Source organism: Lepidochelys kempii, chromosome 10 (assembly GCF_965140265.1).
Source record: "Lepidochelys kempii isolate rLepKem1 chromosome 10, rLepKem1.hap2, whole genome shotgun sequence".
In the NCBI taxonomy this organism is placed as follows: Eukaryota; Metazoa; Chordata; order Testudines; family Cheloniidae; genus Lepidochelys; species Lepidochelys kempii.
Genome location: NC_133265.1, coordinates 69,223,900 through 69,243,058, shown reverse-complemented (window position 1 = coordinate 69,243,058; position 19,159 = coordinate 69,223,900). Strand labels below are relative to the sequence as shown.

The 19,159-nt window shown below is 39.9% G+C and overlaps 1 protein-coding gene across 4 annotated transcripts in view; it reads left to right on the top strand.

Annotated features, from left to right (window-relative positions):
- The window catches only part of ARNT2 (aryl hydrocarbon receptor nuclear translocator 2), a 132,828-nt gene that overhangs the window by 27,025 nt on the left and 86,644 nt on the right, over positions 1 to 19,159 (top strand). For all 4 annotated transcript variants that reach the window (XM_073304107.1, XM_073304108.1, XM_073304110.1 and 1 more), the window contains exons 2-3: positions 5,887 to 5,998; positions 12,326 to 12,373. In XM_073304107.1, coding sequence (XP_073160208.1) covers positions 5,887 to 5,998; positions 12,326 to 12,373 — 160 coding nt within the window. The remainder of the gene's footprint in view (positions 1 to 5,886; positions 5,999 to 12,325; positions 12,374 to 19,159) is intronic.

Below are 19,159 nucleotides of genomic sequence, written 5' to 3'. Positions count from 1 at the left end.
CAGTTGTTTGTTGCAGTGACAGATAGGAGAAAGGTTGTCCAGTGTCTGCTTACTGCCAAAGCCAGCATCGTCTCGAACTTGCTGAGTCGTCATGTAATGCGACGCAAACGTAGACAGACAACCAGGTAGCGGCCCGACAGATCTCTGGGGTTGGCACCTATGCCAGGAAGGCTGCCAATGATGCCTATGCCCTAGTTGAGTGTGCCATCATGATCGCCGGCGGGGGCACCTTTGCCAGCTCATAGAGGTAGCGGATGCAGGCCATAATCCAGGACGAGATTCTCTGAGCAGACACTAGACAGCCTTTCATCCTGTCTGCCACTGCAATGAACAACTGTGTTGACTTACGGAATGGCTTCATTCTATCTAAGTAGAATGCCCGCGTCCTAGAATGGAATGGACATGAACAGTTCCAAAAAAATGGGTAACCTTTTTTTTCACAACCAAACAACCAATGCTATAACTGCCCATGCACTTTCAGGCTTTGATTTTATTACACCAAAATAACTCAGTTTACCCCCATGGAGCTGCTCCCTGTTTATACTAATGTAATTTAGATCACTGGCGGGTATCCCCTTCTGATTTTCTGGTGTCCTTTTTTTCTGCTGCACTCCCTCTTCCATACAGCAGAGGGCTCCTGGCAGCAGTACTTCTTGTGGCCTGCTTGTCACATCATTTCTATTCTATGTCTGTAGGTTTCCCTTAGTACAGTACTATGTAGACCTCTCTGAGCCTGTTAGCTTCATCTCTGGTGTCCTTCAGTGCCAGCAGGTCCAGCCTCAGAGAAAGCAGGCTGTCCAGTCACATTTTCCTTGTGACTGTGACTTCCACAGACAAGTACCTCATTCTGTGAGGCTGCATGTTTCTGTCCTCTGCTTCTCTGATCCATCCAACTTCTAATCACCCTGCTCCCCACGGAGCTCTAGGATCTGCTTTCTAGCATGTGAAGGAGAAATTATATTGAGGCTCTGATCCTGCAGGGTGACTGTTGGCAAGTCAGGATGGAGATAACTGCTTTGAAAAGGAGTTCAAATCTGAACCAGTTTCCTAGTCAGACTCCCTGGAATCTATAACGTATAGTCTGGCCACATTCTGGGTGGATTTTCTGCACAGTCAGAATCTGGAGTGCATATTTTTGGGGGAGAACCTGATCTCAGCAATGTAGCCTTCGCTCCGCAGGATATTGTGACTCAGTAGTAGTGCCCCCTTGTTAGATGTGTTAACCCTAGTTAACCCTGTATAGTAATGATGCTGTCATTAGGTAGTGAAAGCTCCCCTCTGAGGTGTGTTTGATATCCCAGTCACGGCCCTTAGAAGTGCTACCGTCACTGCATTTGTTATACAGCTGGACAGCTAGACCTTACCGTCCCCCAGAATTCAAGATCTGCAGAACTCGCCATGGGTATTTAGGGAAGGAATTGAGTATTGGACAACGAGCTGCTTTAAGCTATGGTGCATCCTGCATTCTAGAGCCATGGTGAAGTCCGGGGTCACGGTCACAATGTTTTGTGTGTGTATAATGCTGTATTGCTATGCATGCAAGCATATCCTGTCCACAAGCTGTTCCCTACAGCAGGTTTATTTGAGTTGTTTTTATGAGGGGCCTGAAACTCCCCTCTAAGTTTTCAGTTTTGGTATATTGACTTTCTGGGGTTTGATGGGCTTTTGCTTTCCATGCTCATAGTTTCTTGAGGACATGCATGAAAAATTACATGAAATCTGTTGACTCTGGAAGTAGCTCTTTGGTGTGTCTTGTTGGAGATTTAATCTTCCTAGTGAGCAAGGCTCTGTTCTTACTGTTTTTCCTGGATGGATGTAAGTTTCAGGTGCTTCAGGAATTCCTCTTTCAGCTGGTTTTGGACTTCTGTATGAACGAGTCCATGATTGTGCCTAACTTCTAACCAAATCTCTCCTTTTTTTTTTTTTTTCTTTCCCCTAGAAAGGATTTAATATTTGGATGAAAAGGTAGCCGCTAGGGTTAATCTCCATTGTACATAGCTCTTTAGAAGGACAAATAGATGTTCATTTCAAAGACCTGAAATACAGGTCTCTACCTATCATGCCTTAAAGTCATTTGGTTAAAATCATGTATTATTAACGGATGATCAAGATGCCCGCAAAAGGCCATGCTGCTTGATGAATTTCTACCACCTGAGCTGAGTGGGACAAGTTCACCATGCTGGAGACTTCAAGGCCATGTAGATTGTCCTTGCCTCACATTTCTGAATGTATTCCTGTGTGGTGATAGGCAGAAGAGACAAATTTCAGAGTAACAGCCGTGTTAGTCTATATTTGCAAAAAGAAAAGGAGTACTTGTGGCACCTTAGAGACTAACCAATTTATTTGAGCATAAGCTTTCGTGAGCTACAGCTCACTTCACATCTGATGAAGTGAGCTGTAGCTCACGAAAGCTTATGCTCAAATAAATTGGTTAGTCTCTAAGGTGCCAGAAGAGACAAAGTTATCCAAATTGCTTCTTAGCGAGGTCCGCTTCCTCTTTGGGTCTGCTAGCTACATCTGCTGGTTGTTTGGAAACTTCTGCCGGATGGAGAGGACAGTGAAAAGTGATGAGCACTATTTTCCTTCTCTTATATCACCCCTTCCCACTTTGTATTCTGAGGGATCCTCTTTAGGTTGAATGTTGTCAGGTTTAAAAATATCTGAAGGGCTGAGGAATCTACCCTTCTGTATCTTCTGTCTTCCATTAGTTTTTGCTTCTTGGTGGAAAGCACTGTAAGGCTGATTGCATACAGTCTTTCCTAGGATGGGAGAAAATGAAGGCCCCTACAAACTAAATTCCTTGTGAATTATTCTACCTTAGCTTTGAAGCTGAATGCTCTTCTCTTTGCATCCTGAGACCCTTCAGCAGTGAAGTTAATGCTTGGAACAACTCATGAGGGGCAATTACTGCTGATTTTTTTCACATGTGTAATCCACTATAGTCAGTGGGACTCCTTGAATAAGCAAGGTGAGCTGTTTGGAATGCTGTCAAGGGTGGAATGTACTGTTGGAGCAGTGGCAAGTGCATTTAATAGAATATCAGGGTTGGAAGGGACCTTAGGAGGTCATCTAGTCCAACCCCCTACTCAAAGCAGGACCAATCCCCAATTTTTGCCCCGATCCCTAAATGGCCCCCTCAAGGATTGAGCTCTTAACCCTGGGTTTAGCAGGCCAATGCTCAAACCACTGAGCTATCCCCCCTACCCCCTTTCTTGTTAGTAGAAAGACCATTCATTAGATGATACTTATTCTATAAATTTTAGACTCTTTTGGGGTCTAATGTGCTGAGTCCATTCTGACCCTCTTACCTTCAACACGTCATTTGAAGGTACTGTATGTGCTTTATTTTGTATCGAAGGAAAATAGTGCTGTACAAACGCCTCATCACAAATGAGTGTTCATGTTTCTTTTCTGGTATTAAAAAATAATAAAGGACACTTTTGGATTTATTTGAAATTCTGTTAAAATATTCCTTTTTGCTCTAGGGCTGCATGCTGGTTAAAAGAGCAGTCCTCTTAGTGGTGTGTATTTCAGTGTTTCTCTTAGTGAGAAACACACTGTAAAAGCATACTTATTAGTGTTTTAAAAGCTGCTTTAACAAACGAATCAGCAGAGCAACTGAAGATGACTTTCAGCTATATGTTTCAAATGTGAGGTGATTGTCAGTATATTTCAAAGATAACTTATTTTCAGAAATAGCAGTTTAGCTTTTATGTTTCCGTTCTTGTGTAACTCTACTATGTCTGTCTTATGACACTGTAGACGCATCTTTTTTTTTTGTTTGTTTTAATCGTTGAATGAATTTTTGAAGCATATTGTTTTACGTTCTCTGCTCTGTTGCTTCTTGGCTGAAAAGAAGTTCAGCTAATAAAATAAATGTGCTAGAAGAAATTCCTAGCAGCAGTGAATGGAAACAATGGGACTCAAAATGTACATTTATTGAATAATGGATTTGAATAAAATAGGTCAGGAATGAAGTGCTCTCCAAACATGAAAGAAAATGCTGTTGAAAGAGAGTGGGTTTCTGCTTCCCTGTCACAGTTGGGTTTTTGTGCTAGTCTGTTGAGAAAAATAACGGGATTTCTCGAATAATTTGTTTTCTGTTAAGAAACTTTCATAGGCCCAGATTCTTCTCTGTTTTAGGGTTGACTTATGGCATGTCCCTGAAGCTGGTGTAGGCTGCTCAGTCTAATGGGATCCATTTGTGGAGTGGAGGCAGCATAGCAGCTCTGACACCTTCCTTATGCTCACCTCCTTAGAAGCCCCTGGTTTCACCTCTAGAGTTACTGGTTTGGTTCTCACTCTGTTACGGAACATCGTGGCTATGGCACTGAGTAATGAAAAATGGGAACAACCCTCAATCCCTGTTCCCCTAATCAATAAACTTCCACTGAAGACCTTAAAAATGTTGCTGCCAGGGATGGACCAGGTGACCAAAGATGCCTTTGCCAACCCTGATATGTGTGGTTCTAAATGATATTTAAAAAAACCAAACCCCACAACATTTTAAAATACCGGAATTAATATTTAGGGTTGAAGTTTGGAGGAGAATGCATTGGCGGGGGCGGGGCGGGGCGGGGTAATGAGATGCTGTATGTGTGTGAAGAACACTTTTTTTTTTTATCATCCAGTCTCTTTTATTTTTCTCTTAATGTGTGCTCACTCTCAGCAGATTCCTCTCCATCCTTCCACAAGCTCCAGCCTACCAGCTGTTTTGGGGGAGGGGAATAGTAATAATATACATCCCGTTTGCACAATCCTTGTACAGTTTAACAAAACATTTTTGGGTTTTTGTTTTGTGACCACTAGACATTGTGATCTTTGGTTGGTAGTATCTCAGCCACATGCTACAGCAAATGGTCTGTGAAATCTCTATGCTTTAGAGGGAGAGAGACTTTTCATTTCTTAAATCCTATATAATGATTCCACAAAGTCCATACAAATACTTAATCTATGGGATAGAAAGAAGGGAAAGAACTACATTGTTCTGTTTTTCTAGAGTGTATTTCATTCTGAAGTATAATAAAATGTTTCCCATCCAGTTGCTGTCTTTGGATAATAAAAATGCCTTTTAGTTCTGTGATCTCAACATACTTTACTAAGGTGAGTGTTGATATCCCCATTTTACAGATTGGAAAAGCATGGCATAGAGATCGGATTAGCCTGACGTCACACACCGAGGCACTGACAGAGATGTGAATAAGAGCCTAGAGTGTAAACTCTTCCTAGCACCTTGCATATTGGGATATGAATTCTGATTAGGGTCTCTAAATGCTACCAGAATGTAAATAACATCTCCTGAGGCCCAATCTCCTGCTCTAGCCACTAGACCTCATTGCTACCCACAATTACCAGCATATAGGGTTTGTCATACTTTTTAATATTGCATTGATCTATATATATATTTAAAATATATATATATTTTTATATATATATATATTTAAAATATATTTTAAAATTTTGCCTGATCTGGATAAATTATGCCCCAGCACCTAATTAATTTCAGTAGTTCTGCATTGATATGCTTCCTCGCAGGGTATTTTTTAGGTGTTGTGAAAGACTGCTAGGCTTCATTGGCAGCTTCTGTACAGTAGGGAACAAAAGTACAGTGAGCTAATACGTAAAAGAAATACACAGGAAGCTGTGTATGCTGTGATTGTCTCTCTCTCCAATTGCACTCAGGATATCTATTGACAAAACTGAAGCTATTGCAAGAGTGTAATGAATTTGCCATCATTTGTACAGTCCTTTTAAACCACAAAGGATAAATTTGTCTTCTTTTAGAAATAAAAGGAAAGATCACTCTGCACTGAGTGTTTTTAAAAGAGCCTTCTGTACATCATTACCTTTCATAGTGGATAACATGATTTTCATTCTGTATTACAGAAATGGCTTCAGATATTCCTGGATCAGTGACATTGCCAGTTGCACCTATGGCAACAGGACAGGTGAGAATGGCAGGATCCATGCCTGCTAGAGGAGGAAAGAGGCGTTCTGGGTAAGTTATTTCATTTTATCAGTGGTGAAACTGAAAACAATTTGCATTCATAAATTAAATGCATACATGTACTAATATGCGTCACAACACTGGCTAGTTGTGTTTTGGTTTTCTTTTCACCATGTATGTTGTAAGACTGAACTTGCTGCTGTGTGTGTATTTTTAGTGATGGGCAAGCCTCAGAAGGTTACGGCGTTATGGATTGGCTAAGCATCCAAAATTCAGGGATGTGGTCTTGAAACCAATGTAAGCACATTACATTTGCTCAGATGAGTAATCCCACTGGTCTCAGTGAGAGGTCTCATGCGAATAAGTGGAGCAAGATGTGATTCTAGTTGCATAAGGAAATTTATCCAAACCTGCTCGGTCTGAAAATTGGGCTTGGAATCTCCCAACTACATATTTTCTACTTAAATTTCTAATACAGTATTTCCATTTTCTGCCGTAGGTGCAGAAACCATAACTACAGCCTCTCTTAAGGTATTTTGGCTTGTCATATCCTGGGCCTGATTGGAAACCAGAAGTTAAAATGTCTTAGTATCTGAGAAAGGTTTGGTTCAAGTTTCCTTTCTTAACATGGCTGGAGGTTTTGCTGGGGGAGAGGAAATTCTTATTTTATCCAGACCATTTTTGCTTATTCCTCACATTGTGTCCGTAAGCAGGACAATATATATTTTTTTTAATCACATGTAGTTCTGTGGCCTCTCTCATTGTAATATCAGAGTGTCCTCAACTTGGAGTAGAAGTACCTCAGGGTTTCACAGGGGAAAAACGCTTTCTTCCCTAGAAATAACTGCTTTCTTAGGCAGATGAAATCCAGATGGTGGTCAGGAGATCGCTTTTCTGGAGATTTCACTATTCTGTTAGGGGAAGGCATATACGCACGCAGATGGGTCTGTCTTACATTTGCCCCTAAATATGGCCATAACCGGGCTCATCAAGAGTAAAGATCGTTCAACTGAGGAGGATTCACTGAGAGAACCCTGACCCAATTCCTGTGAGTTCTCCTCTTGTGATTGCCAGCCAAAGTGTTCTGTCAATTTTAATGGTCTTCTAGGGGAATACAAGAGACAGTAGCTAGGACGGCTGGTCCCACTACATATGTGAATAAAAACAGGAGGATCTGGACCGTGTCTTAGACCTGGAATTAAATTGGCAGCCAGATGAGGCGTGTGGAGCGCTGGTGTGATATGTTCCTTTGGTCTGCTTTACCTCTGAAGTGGGCTTCCACATGCTGAACTAACTGTATACAGTTGATCTTATTAAATCATGAACTATCCCTTTTGAAAAAGCTACATTTTGTGTTAAAACTGTTGAACACAAAAGCCTTTTTAAGCTTATGCTAAAAACAAATTTAAAATCAAGATTGCATATTTTTCTAAAGGATCTGCTCTTAGGACTTATTTTGGGGAAGTTCCATATGGCTTGCATCTACAGGAGGTCAGACTAGATAATCACAGTGGTCCCTTCTGACCTTGGAATCCATGAAAAAAAGAGAAAGCTTTAACATCTTTTTAATGGCTACTTTACAAAGAGTCTAACTTTAAGTCTTGGACTCTTACGTGACCAGACAAATGATCTCACTGCTGAGCAGCAGCCAGGTCAGCTGCTAATACTAATTACTAAGTAGTGACTGCCAAGCATTGATGTTGCTAAATGTGAAGTTTGCTGGTTATACAAAATATTGACTTGAAAGTTAAATCAAAATGATGTGGTCCTGAGTTTTAAATATACCATTGTAAGTATCTTTTATATGCAGGAGAATGAGATGGGGGGGTGGTAGTAAAAGTGAGTTATTTAAAAATGTATTTAATTTAAAAATTCTCTGAATTAGATAGTGTAGGTTTGCTGCTGTACAGGGGCACTTTTGTATCAGTGAATCTTAGTTCTAGATTAGAAAGCCCTCCCTAAGGTGGTGGAGAGAAAGCATTTTATTCAGTCTATGTATTCAGACCTCCAGGGAAAGAATGCCTGGTATGTCTGCTTGCTGTGTCTAATGCATTGTACTTTCTCTTTGAACAAAGCTGTAACAAGCATTTAGTCCTTTCCTTACTCCCCTGGTGATGCATCTTTGTACACTTAACTCCTTGGGCACTTTAGAAATGAATGCTTCTGATCAAACACAAAGGAATGCAGCCAGCAGTATGGCTTTCTTTCCCAACTTTGGTATCTTTTTGAAAATTGTTTTTTGCTTATAATTGCTGATGCACTCTGGCAAAATAATTGTTGTACAGGCTTAAATATGTGCCAGGTTAAGCTCATTGTCTGTCCAGAAGGTGTTTCTGCAAGGTAAGGATTCCATTCCATCAGCAGCTAGGAAATACGTTTTTCCTCTCTGTGGATTGTGCCAAACGTTTTGTGGGGAAGAAAAAAAGGTACAAATGCGTAAGATATTCCATTGATGAGGGCAGTAAGAGTATGTAGACTTATTTAAATTTATTTTTGTTGCTTATGCTGATTTTTAAAGCCCTTATCAGTGTAGGCACTGGCTATATTTCAGGCCTCTTCTGGGTTTTTTTTGGCTGGGTATCTATTTCTTTTAGGGCTCCATTGATTTTTGGCCTTAGGTCAGCAAGTGTTTTTGCCTTTGCTATGATGGGCCCTAGGGTGTGGAACTCATTTTCTGCCTGCACCCTCATGAATAGCTACCTCAAACCATCTCCCCAATTTTTAAACATTACCTAAAATCCATTTTCTCCCATCTTTCCCACTCAACCTGCCCCCATCTCCTTTTTTGTTTCTTGCTTGAACGTGTTTTTAACTTAAAATGTTACCATATTTCATAATTCGTATATTATTTATGGCACCCAAGAAGCTTTTGCATGGGGCACTTTATAAATATAATTATTACTATCTGGCCTTTTCACAACACCTGAATACTGTGTGAAAGAAGAAAACAAGATTTATTCTTCTCTCTTCAGTATGAGAGCCCAGGATAGCATATTTTTAGTTGCTTTTTAAAATGGGAATTTTAAGTGAAGACAAAAGGTATTGTTTCTGAAATGATGTCATTTGTCTTCTGGGAAGTTACTTCTGCGGTATTGCTGACATGCAATTTACTCTTTCTGAATAGAGGATCTTATCTGTTGGGGTAAGGTGAGTTTGTTGGAATATTTTTTTACATGCTGTGCTGTGTAATGCTAAAGGTTAAAACTGATTCCTCATCCTTCTGGGTTCTGCCTCATTTTAAACCATATATATTAGTGGAAGGCAACCAGTTAGCATCTCTTACTTTTAAACCCACTGGTTTTTTTTTCAAGATGATCTGAGTTTTTCCATGTATAATTAACATATCTCTACTTTCCACTTCTTCCTTTTTTTTGTCTTAAAAACAAAGACCAGAGCTGACATTAATTTTGTGCAGCATTTTTACAAGTGTTCTATGAAGTTAGTTTAAGTCCTTATTTTTAAAAAAAAGCATTGTTTTACATTTGTAATAAAAATGCAATTACAGTGTAGCCTAACAAAGTGATAAGTATATATTAAAGTCCAGTATGTTAAAGCCTGTTTAACAGTTCTAGGCACTTAGATACACATGGTATAAATGTCTAGATTTATTTTCTATTTGCATTCCAGTCGCCCACACAATGTGGTAGGTGCTGTCTGTACATATGACTGACTGGCAGTCTTAACTCCAAAGAGTTTTCAGTTTAAGAAACTCAGCTCTATCTAGCTGGATAAATACTTGCATGACTAGTTTCACTTATTCCATTGGGATGAGTCCCATGAGTAAGGGCTGCAAGACCAGGCCCTAAATACACTGTTATCAAGTGTTGCATATTCCAATAATAATAAACTGGACCAAACATAATAAAGCTGGGATGTTATGCTCATGGGAAGATCCAGCTCTCAATACTCCCCTCCCCCACCACCCCATGTGTTTTGGCTGGGATCTGGACAAACCCCATCAAGGAAAGAGCCCCTTTAATACCTCTCCACACAGGGAAGGATGGAGGCGCTACACAGTAAAGCATCCTCCAGCCCTGATCCAGGTCTCCCCAGCTGGTTTCCTTCAGGGCAGGGGATGTGTAGCACCTGCAGTAAACTCTTGACTCTCTCCATTGCGCTTCAGTAGCCAGTGAGGTTAGGGAAGGATTTGCTTTATAGACAAGGGTCCTGCAATTGAATCTTCATAGATTGACCCCTGTGCCTGTAAAGAGCACTTTTGACTTCAGTGGCACCAAGTAGGTGAAAGTGTCCAAATCTATCTCATAGAGCTGGAAGGGACCTTGAAAGGTCATCAAGTCCCGTCCCCTGCCTTCACAGCAGGACCAAGTACCATCCCTTATTTTTGCCAGATCCCTAAATGGCCCCCTCAAGGATTGAACTCACAACCCTGGGATTAGCAGGCCAATGCTCAAACCACTGAGCTATCCCAATCAATTGCAGGGGCAAGGATCACAGGAGAATTTCAACAAGATAACATGTACATTGTTAGAAATATCTCCCATGCAGCTGGTCTGAGCAAATTCAGAATATTTGGAGAGCCCCCTACTGAAAACAGCATTGTTATGGAAGAGTAGATTGGCCATGAATTAGCCATACATATCTCTGTACAACTAGCCTCGCTGGCCACTGGAGGTCACTGTTGCTCCACAAAAATACAACTGAAAGGCCATTCATCATATAGAAAGTATCAGGGGGTAGCCGTGTTAGTCTGTATCCACAAAAACAACAAGGAGTCCGGTGGCACCTTAAAGACTAACAGATTTATTTGAGCATAAGCTTTTGTGGGTAGCCACTGGATTCCTTGTTGATCATATAGAAAGTGATTCTGAAACAGAACTTGGTAATGAGCAGAAGAGCGCAACATGATTTGCAGTGGAAACATCGATGATGAAATCAGACTTCAATCAAACAAAATACAAAACCACATTTTTTTTTCTATGAGACCTTTTAGGAAAGTGGTTTTCCTGACCACTTCCTTTAGAAATGAATAATCTCTCTTACCGTCTGGAAGTATTAATGTGTCTTTTCTAATGAGATTTTCAGTTCTTGTGATGATTTTCTTTTTTTGTTCCATTTGTACATAGATTACTACCGTCCAAAGAAATCTTTTAGAGGGCATCTGGTCATTTATATAAAAATTAAGGAGTAAAGTAATATACACTGATGGAGTCTGGCGCTTACATTGTGTAGTTGATCATTTATATTTTGGTTTTTAGTTTCAAAGAAGTTATTCTGTGCCCAGAACTCAGTGTAGTACTATTCTTTAATATATGTTTTAATTTAAAAAATCTTTTTTTTAATTCAGTGAAACATTTTTTAATATGAAGACCTAAATTGTCTTTGCAGTTTTCTTTTGCCATAGCTATAGCTTATTGCATTTATGATCATAAAAAACTTGAGGGCGTATGGAATCCAGAATTTCCTTAAGTCTTATTGCAGTCGGAAATTTTAGAAAACTTAGAAGTGTTTGTGTTGCCTAATAAAAAGGATTAAAAAAAAATAAAACTCTGATTTGTTAATTGAAAGGAATGATAATGGAATACCTACCGTGGATAAGACACTTAGGGCCTGAATCAAATCTCACTTACATTTTTTTAAATCGTGTCTGATTATTAGAGTAAATAAGGTTACATCAGTAAAATCATTGTGCAATCAGAATCAGACACTTAGTGTCTCGTTATGCCAAAGGTTCCCCATCAGTAAAGCTGGTATAGCAATGCTTGCCAACCTTTATAAAGTATAGAAATATAGAGATGTAAAAATGCTGTCTGTTTTAAGTAATAGTGTTATTACATGGCTTTGTAGTGGCTAAAAGTCACTAATTCATTTAAATCTAGGTCTGTAGTGATTGAAAGTCATCAGCATCTAAGGGCTGACTGACGTCCTGTGTGAAATGAGTTGGTGATCTTGGTTTCTAACGGACAAGTCCAAAAATCACCACATTTACAATCATTTGGGACTAATTGGCAGCCAATTTTAGCAGAGGCCAAGAAACAATTAGATGTAGAGATTGACCTGTTGCTCCCTCTCACTGTTACATGTGAATTCTCCAGACCTGGGCAAAAGCATGTGGGCGGGATAGTGCGGGGAAGTCTGTATGACTTTGCCCCCATCTGTATTATGTGGATAACAGAGAACTTCATTATATATCGGCCTGACCCAAAGAAGGTCACTGAGATACATGGAAAGACTCCTATTGATTTCAGTGGGCTTTGGATCAGGCCTGAGGGCTGCTAATCCAGCACACTTCAAAGGAACTACATTCACTTAAAATTAAGAAGAAAATAGCAGCAGTGCAGATTTTTGTTGACAGAATGTTTAATTTAACTCTTGGCTTCTTAAATAACGATTACTTATTCAAAAATTTTGCTTTTTCAGAATGGACTTTGATGATGAAGATGGAGAGGGTCCTAGCAAATTTTCAAGGTGAGCTTTTATAAGTACCTGGCTAAATGATTGGCTTTTTCGATGCAGGAAGACAACTAGCAAACTACTAATATTGACAAAACCACAGTCACATAGGCTGAAATGTGGTTGGTGTCTCCCAATGCTAACGGGTTGGGTTGAACTGCATTGGCAACATCTTCTGTGTCAGCAAATTAGGCATACCACATCCTGGCACAAAATAGCCAGTAACTAGGTTGATATCCACTAGATCTCAGCCCACAGAGTGTCAAGCCCTGCAGGAACTCTTTGATGAGCAAATTTTTGCAGATGAATCTGCTTACTGTAGTTGTCGGCTCACGACACTCAGAATGCATTTTGCATCATCATATGAAACGTTACATATATCACAGAAACAATTTCAGATAAGGACATTTGTGACTTTTACTTACAATATTCCAACTTTGAGAGATAAGCTCTCATTATTCTTGGTTGCTGAATTTGTCTTTCTGCCACTGAAAATAAGTTTCCTATTGGTTGAATGAGTTTTATATTGCTTATGATAGTTCAGATTTTTTAATTGATGATTCAAATATTCTGCCAGATCTTCCTTTAAATATTGTGTGTGTCTTGAGGAGTAACATAATATTTCAATAAAGTTAAAACAAAAGTTAAGTGACATTGCCATCCTTCACCTTTCATTTCACTTTTGGTTACATTGTTTGCAGTTTCCCATTAGAAAAATATGGGACACACCGTGTGTACTCAGAAGCCCACCACTATTACTCACATTGCAGTTGGAACCATGATAACAGCCATGTTTAATCACAGTTGTCATTAATAGGGTTCTAGAATGGTTTTCCTGCCTAATATTGACAGTGATATTGTGTTAGAACCAAGTTCTAAAACCATGTCATGACTTACCTAGTAAGGTCAACAGTAGCTCTGTTTAGCTAGTGCTGTTCTCAGAAAGGATATCCCAATCCACCTTTTTGAGTGGTATTTTAAAAATGTGAGTGTTAAAGAACTTCACAGACTTCAAGTGCCTCTGGCAGCAGCTACAGAAGTAAAATATTATTATATTGAGCTGATTTGTGCATGCAGATGTCTGTTCACATGCGAAAATGTAGGGTTTTGTAGGCATAGTGTTACATATGCACTTTGCATGACACCACCCATTGCCAGAGCCTTTGAAAAGCCCCTGTGGGGGTCCTGTTTTTATTTTTGTTGGAGCCAAATTCTTATCTAATGTTAAATTCAGGTGCTCAGGTATCTGAAGACAGAATTTGGTGATTAATTGTTCTTAGTGCTCTAGCACCTTAACTCTGTACTCTTTTGAGGGAAAGTGCAACATATTACTTTGTCTCCATCTAATAGCATATGCTATTTAGAGACACAGGCACTCTCCATTGAGCCGATCCTTTTCCTTTATGTTTTCAGGGCATGACCACATCCCAGAAGGCAAAGTAAAATAGAGGAAGTAGCATTTTATCCTGTAGTCAGTACAAAATAAGGGCCTGATCCTGAGATTATTGGCGTGAATGGCGACTACAGGATGAAAGGCTTAAGGCAAAACGCACCAGTTCAGTCCTACTTGAGCTCTATTTTGAGGATTTAAATATGACTCCCTGAAAAAGGAAATGTGACTGTAAGACTGAAAAAAACTCACTGGAGGGCTCATGAGAAAATTTATTACCTACAAGTACTTTTAACTCACTTTAAAAAAAAAAAATCAAGTTAATGGTGACCCTTTAAGTTTTCAAAAAAAAAGAAAGAAAAGATTGTTATTTATACTGTACTTCCCATGAAAGCTTTAAAGGATTAAAGACACTAGTAAATAAGCTGTGGAGCCTTTGTACTTATCGTGGTAAAGCAGCAATTGTAATATAGAAAATCAAATGGCTTTTCTTGAGAACTAATGCTCTTTATTTTCAGAAAAGCATTTAGCGCTATTATTGAGTTCTTCACAACCCATAGTTTTTCGTTTATTTGTCTCAACTTTTCAAAAAATAAACATTAATTGGGACCAGGTATTTTGATTTATTTCCAACAGTAGGATCTTCTTTTAGATATTGTTTTATTTCGTGTCCGCATTAGGAAATACTGATTCCAAATGATGAATATATATTTAGAAAAGAGAGAGAGAAAAAAGGTAACATTTATAAGTAATGTTGCATGCCCCTGACTGCTATTTGGAGAACACTACAAAAAGGATGAAGTCCTAGCTCCATTTAAGACAGAAGTGAAACTCCCATTGACTTCAGCTGCATTGGGATGTCACTCAAAATATTTAGTCTAATTTAATTTATAATACATAACATGATGTGATTTATTATAAATTCCTGCTACCTGATTGACCATATTTCAGTCCTTTCATATAAGAGAAAATAAGAAGTTTTATTGCCTGTATTTGACACTTGAGCATAACTCTATACTTGTTTTAAGAACTCTCACACCTAGTAGGCGTCTATACAGTTTTGCTTTATTTCTCTATACAACCCTCAGTTTATCTGTCCAGATCATTTTTTTTTTTTTTTAAATAGGCACTGTACATAAAACTGGTGCATTTACACCAACTGAAGAGCTGGCCCTGTGTGTATAACTCATGAGTATAACCAGATTTTGGGAGGCAGGGGAAGTTTCTAGTGACCTTAGCAAGGGGTCATAGCTACACACATGATCATTAACCACCACCTCTGTGGAGAAAGACACTACACTCTTTTGCTATTGCTTCTGATGCAAAAGCAGAATTCCACTTTATTGGAGGGCATGAGAAGGGCACCAGATGTGGAAGGCAACTTTGCTACATCTGGAACAGAATAGAAAGCACATAGATATGCACTGACACATGTGTTAATGCCTTCATTTGCCTAGAAAATTAAAAGGGCTGTGGGAGTTGGGAGGATATCTTATGCAACCCACTTTAAACTGTTATTTTTCTTTCTTACAACTTTTTTTTTTTTTTGGCATGTGCATATTTGGGTCTATGTGGAAAGTTAACTTTGCAAGTGTACAGAGCATTGTAGCATATTAACAACATTTTATTAGTGAAATATTCTCTTTTTATATAATAATCTTTGAATAGGATTAACTGAAAAGAAGATTTGCACTTTTAAATTGCTCAGGCAATAAACAGAAAAGATTCCTATTTATGTATGATTGATTAATCACGGTGGTAACCCATGAATACTCCTGCTTGTATAGTAGGTTTTAGGCTTCTGTCCTCTGTAGGCTGCAACGACTAGAATGCAACAAATTATACACGCTCTAGGGAGGTTAGTATCGGCTCAGGTGTAATAATATTTAGCCTTCTGAGATCTATGCACAAGGAAGTAGGTCTGACATTCAATCCAGAAGACGTCATTGGTGATACCTATGCCTTGTGAAAGACAGACACTTGCAACAAACACAGTATGTTATTTCTAATACAGAGAGGCAGATCGCCATTGACTTGAGTGGAGATATACTGACTTACGCCAGCTGATGATCTGGCCCAGAATCTCATAAAGAATATTTGGTGGAGTGTGCAGTGTCTGTATTAAACCTTTTTACAAAGGTGTCCATAAAATAATGAACTGTGTTTGGATGTCTCTGTCTTTCCACAATTTATATGTCATCACTGCCCTCTACTGAGTGCCATAGCTAGTGGATGCAGCCTGCTGAAGATGTCCCTACTACAGCTGTGCAGCCAGGAATATTTCATGGGTTACTATTAGTAACAGACTAATGGCACTTTGTACAACTTCCTCAAGCAATATACAAAAAGGCTCTAATATTTTAAGTGAAACCAGTGGGTCATATTTTGACCTTTTTCATATTAATACACAAAGAGAGTTTTTAACAACTGGTTCCTGGTCATTCAGAAAGTTTCACCAGAGTCCCCTTTTCCTTTCCGTTCCGTCATTCCCATAATATCATGCTTCTCTTGGTGTAATTTGTAGTAGTTTGCAATTGCAAGTGTTGTCTTCACCTTCTGCTTTGTATTGACTTTCTAGTTTTGCATAAGCCTTTTGAATTTACTTACCGTATTTTGTTTACAGGTATGATGATAATCAAATCTCTGGTGATAAGGAAAAATTTGCAAGGTAGGCGTGTTCTGTAGAGATCCTCTGCTGAGAGAAAAGAAGGGGGATAGTCGTATCCAAAAGTTCTCAGTCTGTGTGCCTTAGCTTAGAGAGCTGGTTATTTTGTTTCCAGGTGGGAAGAATATCAAAGTACTGCTGATTCAGGGAGGATGGCCAGGTAGGAACAAGGAAAATCACATACGTTTTGCCTCTTTTATTTTATATGATAACATTCCGACTGATCACAAATCGGTAAGGTTCACTTATCTAGAGCCTGATCCAAAGCCCATTAAAGTCAATAGGAGACTTCCCACCTACTATTGACTTTGGGGACTTTGGATCAGCCCCTTATGGCCAGATTTTAATACCCTCAAAAACATTCTTTAAAAACCAGTTAGGAATTCTAAATCCAGGACTCCCATCTTCTAAACTTGTTCATGAAGTTGCCAGGATCTGTGGTCCCTCTTGTTATCTACTAAGCTCAACTTTAGTGAGTTCCAGGTCAGTGTCAGATTTATTTCTTTGGCAGACCCTTTACTGACCTATGGATTAATGTAATAATTTTAAAGTTTTAAAATAATAAATAACATGGAATGTTGGATTTTGTCACTGTTTTCATGCAGCAATGGTCCTGTTGTCCGTCGGTTACTCTGTATGGGATTGTTTTTAACTATGCAGTGTGGTTGTAGCAATGTCGGTCCCAGGATATTAGAGACACAAAGTGGGTGAGGTAATATCTTTTATTGGACCAACTTCTGTTGGTCAGAGAGACAAGCTTTCGAGTTTACACAGAGCTCTCATATCTAATCTCTCTCTATTATCCTGGGATCAACATGGCTACGCCATGTCACTCAGACAGTTGAGAATCTGAAACAGGTCCTTCATTAGGAAGAATGTGATAAACAAAGTATATGGTAACCTTAACAAAAGAGAGAGGTTGTAATTTGTTGAACCATTAAGGGCTGACATTGCAATACGCTTGTTTGAATTGTTTACTCATTGATGCTTTACTCCTAAGTAAGGCTGCGTGCCTGTCATGGAACTCATGGATTCCGTGACTTTCGTGACTTCTGCAGTGGCCTGTGGCTCAGGCCAGCAGCAGCAGTTTGGGTGTGTGGGAGGTGGTTGGGGCAGGAGGTGGAGGTATGGGGCGGCGCTTACCGGGGTGGGGGGAGGGAGGGGTCTCCAGCTACCACCAGCATGTCCCTGCAGCACCTAGGCAGAGGGACCAGAGGGCTCTGCGCACTGCCAGCGCCCGCAGGTGCTGCCCCTGAAGCTCCCATTGGCTGTGGTTCCCGGCCAATGGGAGCTGTGGAGCTGGCACTTGTGGTGGGAGCAGCGTGCAGAGCCCCCCTAGCCACCCCTCCCTCTAGGAGCTGCAGGGACATGTGGAGCTGGTAGGGAGTCTGCGAGCCCCGCCAACCCTCCCTCCAGCACCAACAGGGGTCCTGGGCTGCGCGCTGCAGTCCACTCCCCCTCCGCCCCCCAAACCAGCAGGCATCCCAGGCTGTGTGCTGCCGCCCGCCTCCCCCACAGCACCAGCGGGGGTCCTGGGCCAACCCGCCAGAGCACCTGCAGCTCCCCGGCCCAAGTTTTGTTTAGGGGTATATAGTACAAGTCATGGACAGGTCCCGGGCTGTCAATTTTTGTTTACTGCCTGTGACCTGTCCATGACTTTTCCTAAAAATACCCGTGACTGAAACGTAGCTTGACTTATAAGGTCCTTATTGATATCAGTGGGAATTGTGAATGTGGAGACAGAACTCTAAAATGTGTTGATTCTGTTACAGTGACTCCAACATGTAATATCTACATATGATACCCTGCACATATGATGCATCTTCTAAAGCAACACAAGCCAATGCACTCCTACTCTTCTAGGTGTTCTATGATCTTGCTTATTTGCTAGAGTATTTCAAAGAGATACATATTGCAACTGGGATCCCGACCCTAAATTTAAAAAAAAGCTTAGTTGTGAAAAGTGGGTGAAAAGTATTCTGATCTTTGCTTAGTCCACTTCCACGAGTCACTCCTTTATTATTCAGCCCTGAGTTATGCTAAATCAGAATAAATTAATCTCTTCCAATACTGCATGTTGTACCTGTCAACATTACTGGATTCTCCATGTGGTAATCTGCAATTTCACATCTTGTTGGATCAATCAGTTATCCCTCAAGAAAACTCCATACACAGCTCATTGAAATCAGTGGAAGAAGCTGCTTTGACATCTGAAGTAGCAAACACCTGTCCTGGGCATGCTTGTAGGTAGCTACTGCTTTACAGGTACAGTATGCTGGTGCCATGTCAGAAAATAAAGACATGCACCTCTATGATGCAGTGTAATTTTCTGGGTTCGGTAGGTTAGTTCCTCAGCTGATGTAAATTGGTTCAACTCCATTGACTTAGATAAAGCTATTTGATTTGCACTAGCTTAGGATCTGGCCCACAGATCCTAATTTATATACAGCATTGACAGCTGGTAATTGAAAAACCCTGAAATGCAACTGGCCAAATCAGTAATATATTTATTGTTATGTGCTGAGAACTTTGGAAATAAAATTTAAATGAGTCAGTGATCCTCTTTGTTGTAGGGTATGGGGAAGTGTGAAGTGGAGGGAAAAAAATTAATTTACTGGATACTTGTTTTTCCTAATTTGATAGGTGGACTGAGTACAGTGTTTTGCCATGAAAATTAATGTCTGTAGGCTAAGGCTGGGGTTTTCAAAGAATGGAAATTATACATCTAACTCTGTTAGACGTCTTT